Here is a 24,013-nt window from a genome sequence, read left to right on the forward strand (position 1 = left end):
AAACAACAAATGTTTTATGGAATTAAAATTTCAAAAACTTTGTTAAAAAAAAATGTCATCAAAATCGCCTGTGTTCAAATTAAAGCCAATGAAAACACAACCGTGAATTTAAATTTTTCGAAATACCTTAAAGTTTCCAAACTTGCTATATTTATTACCGATACTTTTTTTTAACGGATGATGCACTTTTTCATTCTGGATTTTTTTTCCGGTCACCCTCGGCATGCAATGCAATTTCACTTTACTTTGACAGTTTGGTTTGGTTGTTGGCATTTCATCATATAGAGATTACAGAATAAGTTTGGCCTCTGTCTACTTGTTTTTTTTTACCTGTTTTTGGTTGATTCTTTTTGTTTGTTGTAATATGCATTTTTAAAAGGGTTCTAGAAAGAGATGAATTGGATGACGGTAAATTTTTGTATTTTTTTTCACTATTTGGCTTGTTTTTTCGCTTTGACTTGCTTTTCTAATCGTTTCTATCTCCTTGCTTTAATTTTCTACTCTTTCTTCGTTCGCCTTCCGCGCTACTTCTTTATACTTTTTTTCTGCAATTTAATAAACCACTTTATTTTCATGTTTGCATTGTTATATCTGTAATAACCAACAGTACTGTAATATAAACTATATCGATACTCATACTCTGGAGATATTTTGCTTGTTACTTAATTACTCGTCGATATCACTCGATTAAATCATCTCAAAAGACAAAAATTCGTTATAAAACATGTGTTGCTTTATCTTATTTTTTTTTGTGTGTGACTGCACTTAATAGTAATATATATTTGAGTATAAACACGGTTACTTTAGTACACTTGAGAATCGTTTATGTTTGCGCGAATGCAATAAAATTCGAAATAAATTTCACACTTTTCAACTGATTTGTTCCGGAACTAACAGATTAACAACACTCGGTACACAACATTTTCGGGAAGAAGTATAATTGGTTAGACCATCACAACGAAAAAGTTAAACTCCTCAGGTTTTGAGATCATTTGACACACATTTATCACTTTAAGGGTGCATTGAAGTGCTCGAATCGATAACTTGCTCATTTTGTTTGTTTTGGTTATTATCGTAAACTTTTATATAATAAATGGAACAAATACTTTCGATAAGTTTTACTTATTACTCTCTCCGCTGCTGTCCGGCACTAAAAAGGATAGACTTTTCTGCAAATTTTGGAAACACTCGCTTTTCTGTATTCATTTAAACAACAATCACATATAGAAACTTTCAGCGGGTCTCGTTTCGTTTGTTACTATTATATTTCTCTGTCTTTCTTGCATTAACATTTTGGCCATTTTTGTTTTTCATTACGCACCCTTTTTCATTTCGATTGACTAAACATCGCGCGTGGAATGTGTGAATTATAAATATTTTTGTGTTTGTATTATCTAAAATGTTTCTTTCATTACTCTCCTATGTATTTTTTTACTTTTTTTCTTAATAATGTTTGCTCAGTGAGTTTGATAACAATTGTTAAGCATGTCGATCTAATTATGTTTTCTGGCTTCGTAGATGCTAAATTTAGATAATGCACAATTTGCTTGCAGTTTGAGAAACAAACAGGTTATGGCACACGTTATTTTGAAATTAGACCGAATATTTAACCCATGGCATGGCAAAATAATTTATTTTCACAAAAAAGAGTTTCTTATTTTTTCTAATTAGTTGAATTTTTGACCTATACATTTTCCTTGTCCAAAAAAGCAAGTGTTTGCATCATTAAATCGTAAATAAAAGTCCCACAAAAAAAAAAAAAAAAAATACGCAGCTGTCAAACTGTGGTGAATTCATGTTTGCCGTGGAGAGTTTGCACTCATTCAAGTTGACCGTTAAATTTTTGATTAATGTTCTGCTCCAGGATGTTACATTTGCAATTCAGAGATTTGGAGAACCTTCCAACTGATATCAATTCATACAGGGCCTTTACACGGAGGGTACATGTTTCTAAGTTTAGATTTTGCTAGCTGTGTGCTCTTTCAGGGAAAATAAATTTTGAGAATAAAAATAAAAAACCCTAGATCTATGGAAAGCTGAATTTAGCAAATATTTTGACATCATTTTAGACATACCATTTTTAAAACAAAATATCGAGATAAAAAATAATTACTTGTTTATATTATTAATAAATAATTTCATAATTTGTAATCAAAAATATCAAACGACACGAAATTTCGCATTGATTTTCTCTGCATTACTATACAAAATACTTTGAAAATTTAACGAGAAATGTGGTGTGATTTTTAACTGTTCTACATTTTTTGATGGAAAATACTCAAATTGTCACAAAATACCTTTTTTTAAACTCAAATTTTCTTAATTTGCAAACTATTTGGGAGTGAAATGACGATATATGTCGTGTAAATTTAAACTGCTTTACATTTTTTTTTATGAAAAATACTTAAATTTTCACAAAATATCGTATTTTTGTAGATACTCTTACTAGTTTTTATAAATTGCAAAATTGGATTATTTTTTTCGCGAAATACCGCATTTATCGTGACATTTGAGTATTTAATATTTCTGGAGTTTTTTTAAAGGGCTTATTGGACCTTTTTTTAAAAAAACTAAGTTGTAAAGTGTGTAACATAGAGAAAATTACTGCAAAATATAAAAATCTGAGTTTTACGAAAAATACGATATTTTGTGAAAAGTTTAGTATTTTTTTTATTAAAAATTGTACAACAGGTAAAATTTACACGACTCTGAAGCAGTATTTTGAAAAATACGGTATTTTGTGAAAATCTGAGTATTTTCAAAAATACGGCATTTTGTGAAATTTTGAGTATTTAAACACGACCCGTCGTCTGTTGTAACCCAAATTGCATATTATAAAAATCCTAGTATTTAAAAAAATATGGTTATTGTTGTTTCAGTATTTTTAATATTTTGAATTGGAGATTTGGCGTGTTTTGACACTCAGATTTCATATTATAAGATAAGACAGTAATCTGAGTGCTAAAAAATGTATTTTGCATAAAAATTGTAAAACAGTGACAATTTACACGACATAAGCCGTTGTTTGACATAATAAAAATGTGAGTTTTTTTTCGAGAAATATTTGTTAGCATGTGATTCTTTTGTTTAACGGAAAAATGCAATTTAGTGAAAATCATTAAAAAAAATCTGCATTGTCGCATTTAAGAGAATTTTAAGTAAAAAAAAGGTATTTTCATGAAAATTTTAGTTTTTTGCATTAAAATTTGTTGAACAGTGAAAATCTATATCAACTTTTGCTTCGTTTGAAACCCATATTTCAAATTAAGGAAATGTCAGTATTTTCGAAAAATATACGGCATTTCGTTAGAATTTCAAAACTCAAAAGAAATAATTTTAATATAATGAAAATTTATTTTAAAAAATCGCATCGTTTAAAACCTAAATTGCAAATTATAAATTTATTAATATTTTCAGTACTTGAGTACTTTTTGAGATACTACTTTATCAATAAAGTAGGATTTATTAAAACTATCAAAGTCTGGGATTTTTTCATGAGTTAGACTAATGTTAAGAACTTACTTTGAATGAGTTTTTGTTGGTTATGGCCGATAAAATTAAAATGTTTCGGTGCAGTTGAATGTTGGACATTTCCAAAGAAAAATGATTGCTTTTCTTTTAATAAATAATAAAATTTAGCTATTTTGAAAAACGACCATTTAAAAAAATATTTTGTGGAAAATAATTTTAAAAAAATAAGAAATTAACCAAGTGAAATTTTTGTTGCTTGTAAACATGTTTTTTCAATAACCTTTGACATTAAATGAAAATATATTAAAAACCCAATGATGCAAAATGTCTTCTTTGGAATTGGAAAATGTAAAAAAAAATGTTTAAAAATACAGAAATCAATAAAATTGTTTCACACCTATTAAAGATATCATTTCCGTTATCGCTGGCGATAATATCATCCCCCATGATGGTTATCGTTGCCACGTAAGGTTATCGCTGAGCTGCAGCTTCGGGGTTTTAAAGAATAACTCTTTGCTTGACTTCTCAAAAATGTACGAAAAATACTGCAAAAATTGCAAATAAAAACACGAAATTCCTACTAATGTTGGTTGATTTTATCTCGCTATAAATGCTTCTTTTCCTTACTGGGGACTAGACTATGTACCATTAATGTATATTTGTTAAACTTTGATTAGAGTGAATTAACAACTAGGTTATTTCTGTTACTGTAATTGTATATCATCATCCATTATAATAACTGCTCCTTTTGTGTCACGCAAACGCTTTTTAAAATTTATCTTCAACCCATTTGTAACGACGATTTCATATAACTCTCGGCTCATCTGTTAAAATTGTTCTCATTTAGTATATATGCTCCATCTTGCTCCTCGCTCCTCCTCCTCGATGTCGTTCAGTATAAAATCTCACTAATAGATGTCGCCGGAGGTTCGTTAGGCTCATGCTATTGTTTCTTTTCGCTTCAGCGCTCGCAGCGACATCTCTCGTTCGGTTTCGTTCGTTTTCGTTAAAGTTTTGGCTTCGTTTTGTTTATTTTTTCCCGCGTCAGTCTTCTTCTTCTTCTGCTTAGATCGCATTGTCCTCGACTTCGTCGTCCTCTTCGTCTTCCAGCTCTTCGACGTAGATCGGTGGCGGAAGGGTTCGGAGGTCGAACCCGCCGGAAGTGTCGCCACCGACGTCGGAGGCACTCACGTACGCACCACTCGGAGTGCCGCCGTGCTCAAGCTCGACGTACCGGTGGCGGTCGTGCTCCATGCGTCGGGCGTACGAGCACGCCGAAGAGGATTCGTTCTCGTAGTCGGACAGGAAGTCCGGGTAGGGGATTTCCACGTTCTTCTGGTAGCGAGAACTTCCGCCCATGGCGTGCTGGTAGCCGGCGGCGAAGCTGTCCTCGCTGGAGTAGCAAACGTCGTCCGAGAGGCCAGCTTTCGTCTCGGAACAACTTCCGCTTTCCGGCGTGTACTGAATGCCCGGGTATTCCGAGTCTGCCTCGTCCCGTTTGTTCTGGCGCTTGCGCTGGCGCACCGGTTTGATTGGGGGCGACGGAGTGTCCGACTTGTACAGGTTGGGGTTGGTGATGTGGCCGAGGCGGTCGTACCGTGGGAAGCCCATCTCGTCGACGTTTTCCATCATGTCCAGCCCCTCGAACTTGTTCGAGTAAGACGCACTTGGGTAGACTCCACCTCCGTTCTTGCTGTCCCGCTTGTCCTCCACGCGATACGCTTCGTCTTCGTAGTCTTCCGGAAGTTGCTCGAGTTCCTCCTCAAAGTCCGGATACCGGTGGTACTGTTGATGGTCGATCACGTCCGAACTGCCCGATTCCATCTCGGGGAAGTAACCTTCGGAGCATTCGGAGCTTTCCTGGTGTTCGAGCGGTTTGCTGTCCAGGCGGCTCTTCTTCAACGGGACGGTTCGCTTTTTGCGGTAGCCTCGCGAGCGAAGTTTTGGATCTTGCTGTCTAAAGTCCAGCGAGCTGTCCGTGTCGTTTCCACTGGGTGGACTCTTCGGAAGCAGATTGCGCGGAAGTGACGTCTTGCGAGGTGGCTTCTGAACCGGTGGCAGCTGGGAAGGCTGAATCGGAGGCGACTCCGAGCTTAAACTGCTCGAGTAGTACGGTGAACAGCGCACCAACTTCTCCGGCCGTGGGAACATGGGGGACGAGTTGTCCGTGCTGGCCGTGGCTTCGCTACTGTGCGTGGTCGTCGTCGACGAGCTGCCCAGGTTCTCCTCGACGATCTTGTTCAGGTCGGACGAGACCAGGTGCTCGTGGAATGACTGGCTGTGTCGCATTTTCGACGATTTGTACTCACGAATTTGTGACTTGGACAGGGTTTTGTCGTCGTAGCTATGATGTTTGGATAGAGGCTTTTCGACCATCGGGATCGAACTGCTGGTCGAGGGAAGCGAATCTCCACGAGGTGGCTTCGAAGGTGGTGGGGCCACAACTTTCTCGGAGAGGGGTTCCGACTCGGAGCAGTCTTGGCTCGCGTACCGCTGGGACATCATCTCCAGCGTGCGCCGCTTGCTAACGACGGCGGGTTCCGGTTCCGGAAGCGGCTGCTGATCTTGAGGTTTTGACGTCGACGGAAGCGGTTGTTGGAGGATCGGTTGCTGGTGGGGAATCGCACGCTTCGGAGACTTTTCGATCATGTCGACGATCTTGGGTGGGATTCTTGCCGGTGCGCGTTCGGCTTGCCTCGGGATGAGGTCCGGAGGTGGTTGACGGAGTATTTCTTGTTCCGGTGTTGGGACCACTTCCGGCGGGAAAACGGCCAACTTTGGCTTTGGTTTCGCCGCGTGAACCGCTGGAAGATTCTTCTTCTCATCCAGCGGTACCTTTTTGATCACTTTCGGTGGTTTCAGCGGGACATACTCGAACGTTGTTCTGGTTCCTTTGGATTCGATGTGCTTCAAGGCTTCCGCTTGGGCAATCAGCGTATTGCTACTGCTCGTGGACCACTCCGTGATGGTTTGGGCCATCTCCGTCAGCGTAAGCGTCGTGTCGTCACTCTTGGTGCCGGACGAGAACTTTTCCGTGTCCGAGTTGCTAAACGGTTCGTACTTGTGCGTGTCGGAGATGTTCTCCAGCGAGAACCGCTTGTTGTTCACGCTCGACAAGCTGCCACTCTTCTCGTCCAGACTCTCGGTCGACTTGTGGATCGAGCTCACGCTGCTCTTGGTGTGGTTGGACTTTTCGCTTTTGGCGTTACCCGAATGATTCGATACCGCCGACAGACTATCCGACCCCGACAGGTTCGCGTACTGCCGCACCGTATTCGTTCCGGTTGACCACTCAGAGATGCTAAGACCAATCGAAGTATCCTCCGAATGTGAACTGTGGGTGCAACGCTTTTGCTGCATCTTCACCGTACCATCGAGATCGGTTCCGAACGAGCTCGTCTCCTCCTCGGAGTGACTGCTGTGACTGCACTTCTTGCACGATTCGCTGCTCAGCCGACGAGGTTCCAGATTTCTTCGGACCGTATCCTCCATGTACGTGGTCGCGCACGAAGCCGACAGCAGGTCATCGATGGAGGTGTCCGAGTTGTTCGAGCTTCTCGAGAACTTTTGCTGAATCGAGTAATCACCGCTTGGCTTGGTATCGTCGGGGGAGATTTCGATCTTGACCGTGTCCGGTCCAAACACTTCATCGTTCAAGAAGAAGTCATCGTCGGTGATTGGACTCAAGTTCTGCGGGGATTTCGTCGGTTGCGATATAATGACCCTATCAGGTCCGGAATCCTTCAGAATACCTTGACCGGCGACATTCTTCTGACTGGAGCACACGTCAAACGTAGATCGCAAGCAGCTCGTGGCTCCCAACGTACTGCTCAGACAAGTGGCAGTCTCATACCCCTCATACGTAACCGGTTCCTCGATCGCAGACATCGAGAAGGCAGCACTCTCGTACGGAACTGCAGGCGGACTGATTTTCGCCGAAACATTGGACAAACTGTAATCCCGCTTGGGCGGCTCCGGCGCCTCATCTGGTACCTCCGCGTAGTCCGGATCGGAATCATCGTCTGCGGTTGGTTCAGTAAACGATTCTACCATCACTTGGGTTGGATGCTGTGGTTCGCAAACCCTGAACGTCTGTACGCTCTCGATGACGGGCGTGTCCAGCATGCTGGATGGTGGCGTTGGCCAGTTCTCCGATTCCTGGGATTGTCCAATAGATCCAGCCCACCTCGGGTACGGTTTGTCCGGATGTGGAGGAACAAAGTTGGGATCGTACCGCTCAATCGGTGTGCTATCGTATGGGATCTCTGGCAGTGGCCAATCTTCCGAATCCTGACTTCCTCCCGTCGACAGGCACTGAATGTGCGGCTTTTCCACAGCCTGCTTGCTGCTACTGTCTGTCAGTTGTTGCACGGCAAATCGTCCATTTTTCACCACATTGTTCTGGTAAATCTCCGAGAGCCGTTCGGCAGCTGCCGAGTCACACGGAATATCCGGCATCTCAGCGGACGTCCGCCGGTCCGCATCCGAGATGTACGCCGGGTTGGAGTTTGAGTGCAAATCCGAACTGAGACTTGCCTGATGTTCGCTCGAGATTGCGGATTCATCGTGTACGCTCAGATCTTCCAAGCTTGATTTTTCCGCTTCGTTCTCTTCGGCGCTAGACTTTTCCGAATTTGTGCTCCTCTCAGAGATCCTCGAAAGTGTTCGACCAACGGTGAATCCCGTTCCGTAGTTGATAATATCAACCGGATTAATGCTGATTCCAAGCGTCGACGTCATTTCCGGATAGCCAAAAGTGGTAGGGAAATCATTCAGCTCATCCTGGAAGTCGGAATCACTCTCCTTCTGTTCATCCGGAGACGATTCTTTGTTCTCTGGTGGAGCCACCCGTTGAAGCTCGATCGTCTCCGTCGCAATGTCAAAGCTTTCGTAACTTTCCTGATCGGGAGGTAGCCAGATCTCTTCCACGCTGGAACTACCGGAGCTCTCTATTGGGAACGGCTTCCAGGTGGACATTGCTTCCTTCTGTCCCAGATCTCCTTTGCGCTGAGCTGCACCCAGTGATCCGGAGCTGCTTTCGGTTTCGAACGACCCGAGCGATCCTTTTGACTCGAGGCTTGATTTGGACTCCAGCGAGCTGCGATCGCCGTTAGCACTCAACAGCTTCAGCGTTCCCGACTTGAGCTCTTCAGTTGTCTGCTGCTGCTGCTTTTCATTTGGTTGTGCAGTTCTGCACACCTTCTTATGGATAAGCGTCGTCCTTACCGGTTTGACTACCCGTGGTCTCTGTACTCCAGCTCCGTTATCCGAGCTGGACTCACTCTCCTCTCGTTGAAGTATTCTCGAGATGCGGTCCTCTACCGTGTCCACATCCAGCTCTGATCCGGAATCAACCGGACACTGCTTCTCCAGCGTCGGAGATGTCTTCTTGACCGGTGTTTTAACCTCATCGGTTTCCTCCATCTTGAGCATAGCTTCTCTCAGCTCGTGACACTTGATATGATCCATCGAATCCATGTCCTGCGATATGCCAAGCGGTCTGGCTATGGAACAACTCAAGCTGGACTCCTCATCCAGTGATCCTTTGCCACGGGGAGTGCTTGAGTCGTGTCTAACCGGGCTGTTTTCATTTTCTCGACTGGATCCGGTGTCGGAGCTCCGCGATCGTTCAATAGACAACCGCAAGAAGTCTCCTCTGCGTTCGGACGCTTGCTTGGCTTCGGTATCCTCTGGCATCGCCTTCGCCACTTCCTTTGTAGGAGATTTATCCTTTCTCTTCTTTTCCGGTATTTTTGGTAAAGGCCGATCGAAAGGCTTCGTATCGGGTGGTGAAGATTTGCTTGTTCTCTGAATGATTGTTACATCCGAAGTGGACACTTCCGATTCTGGCATGGCGATATCTCTGATATCCTCGATGGTAGCTTGCGTTTCTATCTTGCGCACTCCATCAGCTTCCTCCATCTCCGGTTGACCAATGCCATCGGTTCCCGTGTACTCTTCACTGGCGATCGTTACCCACGAAGTGGTCTCATCGCTTCTACTTCGCTCCAGAGCAAGTTTTCCCATGATTTCCTTCTTGTCCACTGGGCGCTCCTGAATCTCCTCCTCTTCGTCTTCCAGTTCTTCCTCTAACGAGGGCTCTTCGTACTCGATGGTTGGAACACGCACCGGTATGTACAGCTCCTTCTGCAGTTCTGGTTTCATCTCACTAACCTCCGTAAGTGATTCTTCACTTTCTGCCTTCGACAGTGCCTTTTGATCTTCGTTGTCCGTCAATGTGCTGGTGGAGTCGAAGGTTCTCTCCTCCGAACGTCTCTTCATGAGATCCAGCGTACGTCTTTCCGAAATAATGTCCTGCATGTCAATCTCCCCGGTAAACTCATCCGGCTGGGACTGTGACCTGCGTTCGATTGCCGGTGTCTTGTCTTTACCATTCGTGAGATTGTTATCCAAGCTTTTGCCCTTGTCAATGCGCTGCCGATCATCCACCGACTTGCTGTCACTGCTGTCCGTTGACTTGCGTTCCTTCTTCTTATGCTCTGGCTCCGCAGGCTCCGCTTTCGATCGATGCACGTCAACCTTGACAACCTCTTGCTTCCGTCGATGTGTGCTTCCCTCGGAATCGGGCGATGTCGTTTCCGCGTAGTTATCGATATAGTTTTGATCCAAACTGCGAGTCTTGTACTCGATGTCCAAGTACTGCGGCTCGGTTTTCTTCTCCAAACTCTTTGATTTGCCTTCGATCTTCTTGTGAACCACCGAACCCTCGATCTGTTGCTTCAGCTCTTGGCTCTTCGATAGCTTCGTGGGAGATTTGATGACGATACTGCTATCGTCCGCCCCGGATCGATCCGAATGGTCGTCAAACGATCTACCACGGTCGTCAAAGCTGCGACTAGCCTTATCCAACTTCTCAACACTCTTCTGATCCTCGAAACTGCGACTGATTTTCGCCAATCCACAATCGAGCTTGCGCGGTGCCTTCGCTATGAACACCAAATCTTCCGGCTTTGACTTCACCTCGGCATCGATGATGATCTTGTCCCCTTCGGTCTTGACGGATATCTTGTCCTCCGGTGTTGGGAACTGTGGCAGCTGATCGCTCACCGGACTCAACAAGTTGATCGTTTGCTTCATAGCCGACTCGTACAGCTTCTGCTGGCGTTCCTTACGCCGAGCTCGTTCCAGCTCGGTTTCTTCGGTTGATTTCTTCTCCCTGCTTCCCAACCGCTTGAGTTCCATCTTTTCGAGCGACTTGGACTTTTCTTTGTTTCCTCTGTTCTTGCCGATCGATTCCTGACTCTTGGTACGCATCATATCTGGTGAACTCTTCTTCAACTCATCCGAAGCTCGCCGCTTGGGCTGCGGAATCTTGTCCGAACCCTTCGGGCTGGTTGATTTGCACTTTTGCTTAACGGCCGTAGCTCCTCCCGTCGGAGTCTGAGTGCCGCTATCCGTTTTCTGGCGGGCTTTTCCAGTGCTCTCGACACTGCTTGCTCGACTGATCGCCGGGGACGTCTTGATCGAGCTGTTACCCGAGCTGAACGGTTCGAATTTGTACCGGGGGATTTCCAGAATGAGCTGATCTCCACTCTTGAGTTTTGTTTTTGTCTTTCGCTTTTCCTTGATTTTCACACCTTGCAGTTCGATTTTCTCGATGTACTTCAGTCGATCCAGCAGCTCCAACTCGTCGTCTTCGATTCGAACCAACTTTACCTCTTCGTCGATGGTTGACGTTTTCCTGGTGGATCTGGGATCGGTCACGACGATTGCATCCGCACAAGAGTGAACCGATTCGTCCTGCTCTTCCTCAATGGTTTGCTCCTTCTTTTGAAGTGGTTTAACTTCCAGCACCTCTGCTTCCTCCTCGTCGTATCCGACCGTGTCGTCTTTCGAGGAGAACGCATTCATCGGCGGAAGCTTGTGCAGGGATATTACCGGCGCGTCCAGGCTCTTGGCTCGTCGTCCCGACGTGGGCGATTCCAGCGTGGCTTTTTGACGTTGAAGCGACGCAAATGCCGATCCTTCGCTAAGGTTTAGACGCGCATGGGCGAACAAGATCGGAGCGTGACCTTTGGAGCGCATCACGATCGACGAGTCGATCATCTCTTCGATCATTTTGGTGCGAGAGGGGGAGAGCTTCTTGGACGCGTCCCGTTTAAGCGTCTTCGTAAACCCCAGGTTGTCTTCGCGAGCGGTTTCGTACACTTCGTCGTCGGTGCGTTGCACCATTTCGGACGATTCAATGATCGGGGAGGGAATCTTCTCCAGCATGTGGTAAGCTTTGGTCGATTCCTCCTTCTTTGCTTCGTCTTCCGAGCTGGGGATCGAGAAGGAGCGTTCGGAGATTCTACGCAGCTCGGTGCTTGTCATCTGATGGGTGTTCAAGCTGGAAGCCGTGTTGTATCGACTTTCCAGCTCGGCTAGCTTCCGACATTGCGGTGGCGAGCCTTCGATCTCCGTCGAGCTCATCGTTTGTCCTCGTGCCCAAGCGTTCGTAGCCATTCGGCTGGATTCGTGCTTCAGGATCGGTTCGATCTCCTTGCGCGACTGTGGCGGTGAGAACTCCAGCTTTGTGGGCATGGCTTCCGCCGAACCGAACACGTCATCCGAGTCGATACTTTCGTCGTCCGACGAGAAGGACGTGATCCGGGTTTTGGCGTTCTTCTTGCCCTTGCCGGTTTTGGTCTTGACCGGTGCCATGCGTGGTTTTACCACCCGCTTGGGTACGGTCAGCTCGGTTTTCTTCTCAATCAGATACGGAAGCTCAACCGGCTTCGGTTCGAGCTTCTTCTGTGGGTTGCTATCGGTTCGGGAGCTCGTCGCTGAATCGCTCTCGATCTGGCTGAGCTTGCTGTTGAGTTGCTCCAGCATGAGCGGATCCATCTGCTTGGTGATGTCTCGTTTGGGGCTTGTGAAGGTGATTGTTTTGGCTGATTTGTCGACTTCCAGCGTGACGGGATCCACCTTGGACAGGTCGATGTTCTGGGTGAACAGGAAGCCCTGCCCGTTGTCGGTCGGTTCCAGCTCGTAGTCGTCTTGCTGCACGCGGAGCGTGTTCTCCTTCTGGGTGGCCATGTCCCTCATCTCGACTTTTGGGGATTTCGGAGATTTTGGGGACTTTGGACTCTTCGGAGATTTGGGACTCTTGGGTTTCGGGTAGCGATGCGGTTTGTCCTGCGCCGGCGATGGAGCCGTTCCGTTCATGATGTGCCGCTTGTGCAGCACGTACGGGATGTCGTCCTTGAAGACTTTTTGCGACCGGCGGTCGAACTCTTTGAAGAAGCTCGTCGGGACTTCGAACCCGTTGCGTGGGATTTCGATGGCCGGGGTGTTCATGTCGTAGCTTTGGGGCAGCTCGAAGTGACTGCCGTGGGTTCTGCACAGCGGTGGTGCGCTTGGGATTTGCTTGTACAGATACTCTTCCTCGCTGGAGTCGGCCGGGGTGAGGTCGATGGACTTTTGGTGCATGAGTGTGTGCCGGCGGGAGTTCGGACCGAGTCGGGGTCTGTTGGCGAGTGAGTTCGGGTCGGATTTGGTCCGTTCGACGGTGGCGTGAGTGTACGTTAGGACACCTGGGATCGGGGCGTCGAGGATCAGTTTGGGGTTGTACTCTTCAAAGTGTGTCTTGGCCATCAGTTCCTCCTTGCGGGTCTGCTTCGGCAGGATGTGCGGTGAGTCGATCTTTTGCTTGTCGAATTCGGACAGCAGTTCGGGTGTGAGCGGATAGTCCGGGCTGGTTTTCGATTTGGCTTCGACCATGATGGCCGTGGTTGGGGTTTCGTCGTTCATGCTGCTCGTCAGCGATTCGATCTTTTCCTTGTCGAAGCTGAAAATGTTTTCGCTGTCGGACTTTCGGCGGAAGGCCCGCGTCCGGTCGACCCGTTGCGTTTCGTTGCTGATGGTCGTGGGCAGTCCTTCGATCTCCTCCGGCCAGATGTGTGTCGCCTTCGGAGGTTGCTTCTCGATTGGTTTTGGCATCGCCTGAGGTCCTTGCTGCTGCGTGGCACCCGGCGAGGGGTCGGGCGATTTCTGGGCCGGATAGCTGCGTGCGTTCCGGTCAAGTTCGACGTTCTGCAACGAGATGGAGTGCACGTGCGAGGTGGTCGTCTTGGCGGTGGGCGGTTTCGGCTGTGCACTTGGGAACGTCGACGAGTAGATCTGGTTGTCGTAGAAGCTTGCGGCGGCCGCTTTGGGCGGAATCGAGGCAGCTTCGACGACGGCGATGTGCTCGTGAGAGTGGACCTTGGGACGGGAATAGATCTCGTCCGATTCCAGGTCTTCTAGGAGCCCGTTGATGGGCTGCTCGTTGGCGTCGTAATAGTCACTCTTGGAGTCTTGGCTCGAGTTGCGCGAGCTGCTGTCAAAGTGTTTGCTAAGGTATTTGGCCTTTTTGCTTGTGGTCGTTGGCATTTCGTAGTTCTTCGTGAGCATGATGTCCATCCCGAACGAATCGCGCGAATCTTGGCTCGAGGTACGCGAGTTGAACCCGGACCCGGACTTGCTCTTGAGCGTTTCACGCGATTTCTTGTTACTGTCCGTGTGGTAGACGCTGTCCTTGGACTTTTTGCTCGAGTCACTGCTCTTGGACAGTTTGGACTCGTAGTAATCGCTGCGTGACTCCGGGCTGGACGTTCGCGAGCCTCCCATCGCTTTCTTGATCTGCTTGTAGAAGTTGCCGTCCGATTTGACGCACAGCTTCTCTCGTGGGAGATCGCGGGGATCTTCCATGAGGAAGATATCGTCTAGGTCGTCAATATCGGCGGCGGATTTGCACTTACCTTCCAGGCTGCTGCGGTACTTGGTGTAGCGTGAGAGGTGCGCGTGGGAATGATGCTCGGAAATGCTTTCGTCATCGGTTGGGATGTAATTGCCGGAATCGAGCGAGCACGAGCGGGTGTGCGGTTCGGGACGAACGTTGCTGTAGATTTCGTTGTCGGAGCATTTTTCCAGCAGTTCGTAGCTATCGTGCGAGATGTCATCCTGCGAGCCGTACTCAAAGTTGGAGTAGTAGTTGCCCTGGTGGCGCTTGTAGCCCGTGTGGTCGATGGTGTTGTACGTCGTGCCGGGATAGCTGGACGAGTACACCTTACAGTCCGAGCCCAGGAACTCCTGGCTGACATCCATGGAGTGATTTTTCTGAACGTACATCGAGTGTCGCGAGTCGTCGTACCGCGTGACCGGACTGTCGATCCGGTCCGACGTGAGGAACTCGCGCTCGAGCATGGTAAAGTCGGGACGTCCGCCGTACCCGTAGTCGAACAGTTCCTTGCACGAGGCGCTGCGCTGCCAGACGTCCTTTCCCATGCCGCCGTCAGCTCGGAAGCCACGGAGATAGTCGTCCTCGTAGTCCTCGTCGTACCCACTCTTGTACTGCACCGTCGAGTAGATGTTGGCATTGGACAGCTCGTACTCGAGCCGCTCGGAAGAGGTCTTCTTGCTGTTCATGCCTTCGTCCTCCTCTTCGGCGTTCTTGAGCAGCGTCGAGTAGTGCAGGTAATCGCTGGTGACCTTCGACGAGCTCGGGAGGTTGCTCAACGAGTGACCTGCACCGTAACCGCTGTATGACGAGTCCAGGGAGTCGATCTTGGACAGCTCGGAGGCGCGGGGCAGCGAGTGGGACGACCGCGGTTGTATCGGTGGTGGCGGGAGTGGATGCGACACCGAGTACCGCTCGTCATCGTCGGTGAGTCCGTTCTTGTGCGTTATGGTCGTGGCTAGCGAGTGCGAGTTTGGCGAATGGGAATAGTGCGGCTGGCTGTGGCTAAAGTAGTCCGACGTGTCGGAGTACCGATTGGCGCCGTAATATTCGTCGAAATGGGTTGAAGATGGTTGCGTTTGCTGCTGTTGGTACAGTTCTGCCGGGGAACCGTTGATGGCTGTGATGGCGACTACTGTCGTGCCATTGCTTAAATTGTAGTTTCTAATGGTATCGTCTATGAACTCGTCACTAAAGTGCTTCCCGGCGTGGAGTCCGCCGGTGCTAGCCTGAATTGGTAGTGGTTGTGCTTGTGGTTGCTGTTGTTTGTTGGTTTTACTCTTACGATTCACCGTCGCGTACAGATCGTCACTGACGACGGTATTGCCGGTCGTCGTGGCCGAGGTCGTCGTCGCCGGAACACCCGTCACCATCGCTTTGATTTGGGTGGCCGTCGCGTACCGGATGTCGATTTCGTCCTCGTCGTCAAGGTCTTCGTCGTCGTCATCCAGGTACGTCTGACGGATGGTGTTCTCGTCGATGACCTCGTCCATGATTTCCTCGTCATCCTCGGCGGCACTAGTGCTTCCGTCACCGGAAGCAGCACCAGTGATGGCGATCTGGACGGATCGCTGCTGCTGCTGCTGTTGCTGCTGGTGCGGCTGCTTCCGGCGATAGAGATCGTTAATGTCCGAGTAGATGATGTTATCGGCAATATCGTCCGACAGATCGGTCCCGGTACTGACCGACTTAGACATCGAATAGGTACTCGTATTGCTATAACGGACTAGTGTGGCATTGTGGGATTGAGAGCTGCTGGCTGCCAGCCCCGGGTTGACCCCCGCCGAAGAGCGACGGGTGTGAGAGGCCAACATTGCCAGTGCCGGGGCCGGCGATATAACACTCTCCCGGCTGGTGGAGGAGACCGTTGTTGTTGTTTCCCCCATAGAACTGCTGCGATCCGCCGGTTGGCCCAGCGGCCCGGCTGAGGCCCGACGCTGCTGCTGCTGCTGCTGCAGCTGCTGCGGCGTGGAATATCTGGGGTTGCGATGAATGTAGCTGGGGGACATAGTGGCATAGAGGCGGTGGCTCGGACCTACCTCGCCGCGATTTGAAGGGGGGTGGGAAAGACATGGTCACATCGGTGGTCTCAATTCACAGCTTCGTGTATCAACGCAAGAAACGGAGTGAACAACTCAAATCGTGACAGTGATGAATAACCAACCAAATGTTCAAAATCAGAAACCAAAAACCCAAAAAAACGTAACACGTAACGCGATGCATGGTTTGAACTCAACAGAAAAAAAAGAATCGTGTGTGTAAGATCGCTTCGTACTCACCGGAACTGTGACCGTCTTGACGTGCACGACCCCGATCGGCTTCGCGCAGCGCCGTTGCCGCATGATTGCTGCTGCTGTTGTTGCTGTTGTTGAGGTGATACGGCGAACTCCATGTGCCCCCCGGTGAGACAGAGCGACTCGAGTCCTGGTGGTGCGGGTCCGCCCCCATTCCCGAGGACGACGAAATCCCCCCCATTTGGGCATAGCTCCTCGTCGGATAGGTCTCCACCTGGGCTTCCGTGAGCTGACCCGCCGACGCTGAATGGCTGTTGCGGCCGGTAGGACTGCCGGGTCGGTGATCCTCCGCCGTACCCGCTGGTTTCCTCGTCTGAGAAGGCGTCCTCAAGGCGTTGCTCTGACTGCGACGTTCCCATTCCGCTGCGACGATACGGGGGAAAGATGTGGTTAGGGATCAACTTCACTTCTTGGGGGAAACACAAACGCTTACACAACTGCTCAACAGAATCACATCGATAAAATGCTTAAAGTAAAATAACCTGCTACTTAAATGTTTGAGATCTGCTGAAGATTTTAAAAAATCTAATCAATGCAAGCTTATCGTATCAAGTTTACAGTACACTCAGTTGCAGCGAAACCGGCAAAGTGAATTTCTCTACAATATCGCAAAAAATTTCGCGATTTAATAATTTAATTTTTTTTTCAAATGGATGAAACTTTGTCCATGCATTCCCTACCCGAGCAGACGGTAATAACTTGGGAATAACCTGCTTTGCTATTGTTCAATACTAAACCAATAACATGTTATGTTATTTATAACAAGATTTGTTATTTGTCTTTGTTTTTTTTATTTTAGATTGTTATTGTAATAACAAACTAATACCATTAGGATTAGGAATTTTCAAAAAAAAATTTTACATAGAAAAAATAATTCCCTTTATTTTATTTAACTTATTATTACTAAAAGTTGAATTCCTAAAAAAGGTGTTTTAAATTTTCAAAATTGTATGATATGTTTTAGGAGACTAATAAAGACTATTGTGAGCCGTAGATGCTGCAAAATTTGATTTTAGAAAAATTATTTTTGTAAAAAATAGTGTTTTCTGAGAAATATCGAAAATCTGGATATAAAAAAAAATTAATTATAATTTTTAAAGCAAATGCAATCGAAAAGTTTTTTTTTTTTATAAAACGTACCGTATTCGAGTTGAGCAATTCTCTGAGATTTCGGTAATTCGATTTTTTTTTTTCTATTTTATAATCCGGCTGAAACTATTTTGGTGCCTTTGATATGCCCAAAGAAGCCATTTTGCATCATTAGTTTGTCCATATAATTTTCCATTCAAATTTGGCAGCTGTCCATACAAAAATGATTTATGAAAATTAGAAAATCTGTATCTTTTGAAGGAATTTTTTGATCGATTTAGTGTCTTCGGCAAAGTTGTAGGTATGGATACGGACTACACTGGAAAAACATGAAACACGGTAAAATTTTTTTGGTTATTTTTAATTTAACTTTTTGTCACTAAAACTTGATTTGCAAAAAAACACTATTTTTTTTATATGTTTTATGGGACATCAAATGCCAACTTTTCAGAAATATCCAGAATGGGCAAAAAATCATTGACCGAGTTATGAATTTTTGAATCAATACTGTTTTTTTTTTTTCAAAAAAATCGGTCGCAAAAATTTTTCAACTTCATTTTTCGAAGTAAAATCAAATTTGCAATCAAAAAGTACTTTAGTGAAATTTTGATAAAGTGCTTAAAAAACATAAATTTTCCAGTTTTTAAATTTTTGCATGGCAATATCTCAACAACTTAGGGTCGTATCAACAAAGTTCAAAAATGCAAAATATTTTCAAAAAATTTTTTTTTCAAGAATGGGCAAACATGGGCACAAATTAAAAAAAAATAACTGCTACTGTTTTCAAAAAAGTTACCTGAAATTGCTATAACTTGAAATGGTGCATTTTATCAAAATTTCACTAAAGTATTTTTTGCTTACAAATTCAATTTTACTTCGAAAAATGAAGTTCAAAAATTTTTGCGACCAATATTTCGATTTTTTGAAAAAATCAGTATAGATTCAAAAATTCATAACTAGGTCAAAGATTTTTTGCTCATTCTGTAAATTTCTGAAAAGTTGGCATTTAATGTCATTGCTTTTTTTTGCAAATCAAGTTTTAGTGACAAAAAGTGAAATTAAAAATCACCATTTTTTTACCGTGTATCATTTTTTTTTTCAGTGTAGTCCTTATCCATACCTACAACTTTTCCGAAGACACCAAAACGATCAAAAAATCCTTCTAAAGTTATAGATTTTCGAATTTTGTATGGACAGCTGCCAAATTTGTATGGAAATTATATGGACAAACTAATGATTCAAAATGACTGCTTTGGGCTTACCGAAGGCACCAAAAAAAGTTTCAGTCGGATTAAAAAAATACAAAAATTAAAATTAAAAAAATAGACCAATTTCTTAGAGAATTACTCAGTAATATCTAACTAATCTTAGGTATAAAAGCATAAAAATTAATTCTTGAATGAAAAGGTTTTCTGGAATTTTGAACTGACGATAACTCGAAAACTATTGGCCCGATTCTTAATGCTATAAATTGAAACTTTTGCGAAATTTTCTGATCTTTTCAATAATTTCGGAAATTTTATAACTTGATCAAAAATTAACCTTTTAGAAAGTCAAATATTTAAATTGTTTTCATTTTTATCAGAATTTTATTTTATTTTACGGATCTAAACGGACAGGCTAATTAGGTGACACTTAGAGCAATTCATTTTCATCGATTCTAATTCTTTGTAAGGCTGTTCTTGCGATAATTATTTTTTTAACTCTAAATACCTTTTAAAAATCGAAAATGTGTACCTAACTTGAAAACGGTATATTTTATCAGAAAAAAAAACATGCAAAGTATTTTTCGATTGAAAATTCTGTTTTACTTTTAATGTATTTTTAAATATTTTTAAGTGCATATTTTAGATATGTATAAAAAACACTATTTTTCATAAACTCATATCTCCTAAACCAGATTTTGCACCATCACTATGGTTCAAATTATTTATTTTTCTTCCCCTAATAATATTAAAAAATCTTAAATAATAAAAACGTATTTTGGGAATTAAATTTGTAGACATTAAATGTTAAACAAGAAAATTTTATTTTTTTCGTGTACCTTAGGGCGACAAGAAAGAAAATGGAGGATCGTAAGAGATACTCCCTGGCTCGATTCTTTAGGAAAATAAGTAACTGTGCCAATTTTGAGCCAAATCGGTTAAGGGTTAAGGGTCGCTTTTATCATTGAAGTTTGTAAATTTCAAAATTTCGCCAAAAGGTGTGTCGGATCAAGTGTAAGATTCTTAAGTAAATTTTTATGACAAAAAAAACTTTGTCGAAGAACGCAAAACGATCCGACTTAACCCTGACGAGTTATTAACGATTTAAAGAAGACGTTTTTGTATGAAAAGGATTTTTTTTAACCAACTTCAACGATAAAAATCGACCCTTAACCTTTAACCGATTTTGCTCAAAATTTTCACAGTGACATATTTTTTCTTAAGAAATCGAATCAGGGGTATCTCTTATGTCCATTTTTTTTATTGTCACCCTAGTGTACCTATGTTTTATTGTTTAGTCCTACTAACCTACAACTTTGCCGAAGACACCAAATCGATCAGAAAATCCCTTCTCAAGAATTTGAATTTTATACATTTACATTTTGTATGGAAAAAAATAATTATGCAAAATAATCTCTTTTGACATAGGGAATACATGGACAAAGTTTAATTCAATTAAAAAAAAATAAAAAGAAAAGTCGATTTGCGAAATCGTGAAGAACCACTCATTTTTATCAAAAACTGATTTTTTTCACTCAGAAAAAACATTTCCAATTGTGAATTGAATCTTTAGCAAGATTCAAATGTTTGGTTCAGCGATGGAAGAAATGTCATCAAAAGAGTTTCATTGCGTATTCTTTGAGAGAGAAAGTTAAAAGAGAGAAAAAAAATCTCTTCTCTCGTTCGCGCGATTACAATCTCACTAATACATTCATAGGCGAGACGTGAACCGTCAGATGAGGTCGTAGTTTTTTTTTGTATCAAGCAAAACAATGCTAAAAGGCAAATGTGGAATTGTAACCTAACAGTGCATCTCATTCATTTCAGTGTATGTTTATATTAAGAATGAGCAGGATGCACTGAGTGGATTGATCTTCAAAACATTAGGTTTAGTGCAGATCAAAAGCCTAGCAGACAAATTCAAGCCTTTTCTTTTCTTGAAAATAGCATGTCAAACTGAATCGGAAAAACGCTTTTTTAGGTGTTTTTTTTTAATAAAGAATTTTAATATTTTATCTAAATATTTTAAGTAGATTTGTATGTAATTAAATTGTTTATTTCTACTTTTTTTTGAAGGCTAATAAATTTTGAAAATTGAACTCCTTCGTCTTAGATTCAGTCGTGTATAATTTAGCCGCTGAGTGTACTTGTACTTTAGTTATTTAAGAAAAAGTGCAAAGAATCTACAAGGTGGATCAAACTAATCAAAACGAAGCTAACAAATAACTTAAGTGTAACAAACTAAATACAAACAAACTTAACAAACTAAATGTAATAAATAAAAGATAAAGATAAAAAATAATACAAACCGGTTTCGATCGGAAGTAAGGGATGAGCCGAGATGCTTTGATTCACATTGCATGAAGTGCGTGACTGACTTCGGGTACTTGAATGCAGAGGACCCTGACGGAAAGACTGAGACCTGTTTTTCGTTTCGTTTTTCGTGGTTACGTCGGATATGCGGACGAAAGAGAGAGAAAAAAGAGAAGAAGAAAAAAACACAAAAACGGAGACAAAAAACGAGAAAGAGAAGAAAAAAATAACGGATAACAATAGAGAGCAACAACAATGTGTAAAAACTTACGGATTAGGTTGGGTTTTTTTTTCAAAATGTTTTTTTTGTTTTATTATTTTTTTTTTGTTATTTTTTGGTATGAATTTGCGCGAGCATCGCACGCACACACGCACACGCACGCATTCGTATGCACGGAATGAGAGAGAGGGAGAGGGAGAGTTGCGAATAGAGCGAATGGTGAACGAGAGTGCGAGCGTGCGCGAGGAGCAAGAAAGAGAAAGAGAGAGGGGTTAGAGCATTTTAAGTGATGTGAGGAGGTAAAACGGAAAGCGAGAAAGAGATACTCGTGAGTGGGTATGGAATCACAAACATCAAAATGGAAGTGAGAGAGAGAGAGGGAGTGAGGCAATTCTAGGTGGTTTGCGCTCTCTCATCGTTTTGCGAGCGACACTGATGATGACACATCGAATGAGAAACGCAAGTGAAAAAAGAAGGATTGATGAGATTCATGAGTTGAGTGTATCGCAAGCAGTGTACTTTTTTTCTGTAAATTGTTAGAACACTCGAAGTTTAATAAATGTTTTGCATGTAAAATATAGAATTGATCGAAAATAATGAAAAATTGAAAGTTGCAATTGCAAAATAGTTGCTATCTAGGCTGAAACTCTAAAGTATGAACAATGTTTTTTTTTTTGTAAAGATTAACCATATTTTAACTTGCTTCAGATGGTTGTTAGACAACAATATTGGTAAAGTCGCCGGTTCAACTGAGGCAAACAGGCATGATAGGTGCATAAATCCCGTTGGTGTCATATGTTTTTTAAATCCATGTCAGGGGGAAAATTAGAGAATCCGTAGTTTCACCAGGTTTGCTTCAATGCTCGAAAAATAAAATTTAAGTTAACCAAACATGAGTAAATAAATGAACATAATTTTAATTAACAAAAGTTGATCCACTATTAATACGATGAAACACAAACACAAAGGAACGCAATACTACTGCTGAAATTAATGTTTTTTTAAATTGAACTGATTCTAAATCTTAAAACATGGATAAAAGTAACTTCGTAAAGAAACTAATAGAAAGATAAAGAGATGGGACGTTCGACGGCTTTACAGGAATTCAATATTTTCACAAAAGAATAATGTGTGATTTTGGTTTTTAAATTTTGGCTTTTCAAGTTGATTGGAAATAAACAAAACTATATTTAAATTAAACTAAAAGGAAACTTAAAAAACTAGAAAACATAGGCTGTAACTTGTTTTAAATAACATAATTCAAACTAATTTTAAATTTTTTATTGGCCTTATTGTTGAAAACGCGGAATTCAAGACAAAGCGACAAACTAATTTAAAAGCAAACGAAAAATAAGGGAGCGCAAAATCTAACATGTTTGCCAGGAGGAATTTGCTACGCCCGATTCCGGCAATCAGGAAAAGCAAGGACAGAATAGAAAACAAAGCCTTAGTAGACGTGGCCATAGCAGCAGTAGTATTAGTGTGAGTGTGTATTTTATGGTGATGGTATTAGTATACAGAACAATGGCAGAGGAAGAAGTGGCCCTAAAACACAGGGAAAGCCGAACGAGCAAAGTTGGGATTTTTTTTTGCTCGAATGCTCGGAAACACAGTAACGTTTGAGGGATAGAGAGTGAGAGAGAAGGGCGATCAATATTTACCTTTGGAACGTCTGCCGTTTTACGTAATTGTCACGAACAAACTCGATGATTTGCTTTTGGGTTTTGCCGCTGTACCTGTTGATTGGTGTGAATCGTGGGAGAAAATAAACGAGGGATTAGTTGAAAAGTTCTTGCTCAGCGATTTTGTTTTTGCTGCAGCTCCCAAGCGAGGAAGGACAAACCCTACAACAAGCTTGTCAGAAGTGTTAATGTGGTAATTAGTGACGTTAGCACCACATTGAATTGATACACCCAAAACGGGTAGTCGAGAGAACAATGGTATAAAATTTACCGAAAGAATAAGGCTCATCCCGCGAGAGTAATTCTCTCAAAATTTCATTCGTAGATTGAAAATGTTCATCCTATTGCACAGTGGTAAAGAATTGTGAAAAAATGATTTTCTGAAAAATAAAAAAGTTCCTTTTCTTTTCTTTCTTAAAGACATAAAAAAAAAATACCAAAAATATTCATACAAAGTTAAATTTTCAAAATCATTCTAACCGTGAACCACCCTAATTTTCAACCTTACCAAAAGTTACCCCTTTTATTTGCAACAACTCTTCTGAAGAATAATTTTATGAAAAAAAAAAAACTTCTGAGGACACCAAAGCTCCAAAACAACACCTTGTCTATTGTCTTGTCTTTTGTTCTTGTCTCTTGTTTCTTGTCTCTTGTCTCTTGTCTCTTGTCTCTTGTCTCTTGTCTCTTGTCTCTTGTCTCTTGTCTCTTGTCTCTTGTCTCTTGTCTCTTGTCTCTTGTCTCTTGTCTCTTGTCTCTAGTCTCTTGTCTCTTATCTCTTGTCTCTTGTCTCTTGTCTCTTGTCTCTTGTCTCTTGTCTCTTGTCTCTTGTCTCTTGTCTCTTGTCTCTTGTCTTTTATCTTTTATCTTTTATCTTTTGTCTTTTGTCTTTTATCTTTTATCTTTTATTTTTTATCTTTTATCTTTTATCTTTTATCTTTTATCTTTTATCTTTTATCTTTTATCTTTTATCTTTTGTCTTTTGTCTTTTATCTTTTATCTTTTATCTTTTATCTTTTATC

The 24,013-nt window shown here is 43.1% G+C and overlaps 1 protein-coding gene across 3 annotated transcripts in view; it reads right to left on the minus strand.

Annotated features, from left to right (window-relative positions):
- Nucleotides 1-24,013, minus strand: part of LOC120417644 (FERM, ARHGEF and pleckstrin domain-containing protein 1) — an 83,274-nt gene that overhangs the window by 3,156 nt on the left and 56,105 nt on the right. Inside the window, exons 6-9 of one of the 3 annotated variants that reach the window (XM_039579759.2) lie at nucleotides 22,974-23,048; nucleotides 21,089-21,201; nucleotides 16,471-16,848; nucleotides 414-16,226 (exon numbers count right to left, since the gene is read on the minus strand). In XM_039579759.2, the coding sequence (XP_039435693.1) occupies nucleotides 4,537-16,226; nucleotides 16,471-16,848; nucleotides 21,089-21,201; nucleotides 22,974-23,048 (12,256 nt within the window). In that variant the 3' untranslated portion in view covers nucleotides 414-4,536. Of the gene's footprint in view, nucleotides 1-413; nucleotides 16,227-16,470; nucleotides 16,849-21,088; nucleotides 21,202-22,973; nucleotides 23,049-24,013 lie in introns of those variants that run through there. The other 2 variants (XM_039579760.2, XM_039579761.2) reach the window with 2 other exon arrangements.

This window comes from Culex pipiens, chromosome 3 (assembly GCF_016801865.2).
Source record: "Culex pipiens pallens isolate TS chromosome 3, TS_CPP_V2, whole genome shotgun sequence".
Taxonomy (NCBI): Eukaryota; Metazoa; Arthropoda; class Insecta; order Diptera; family Culicidae; genus Culex; species Culex pipiens.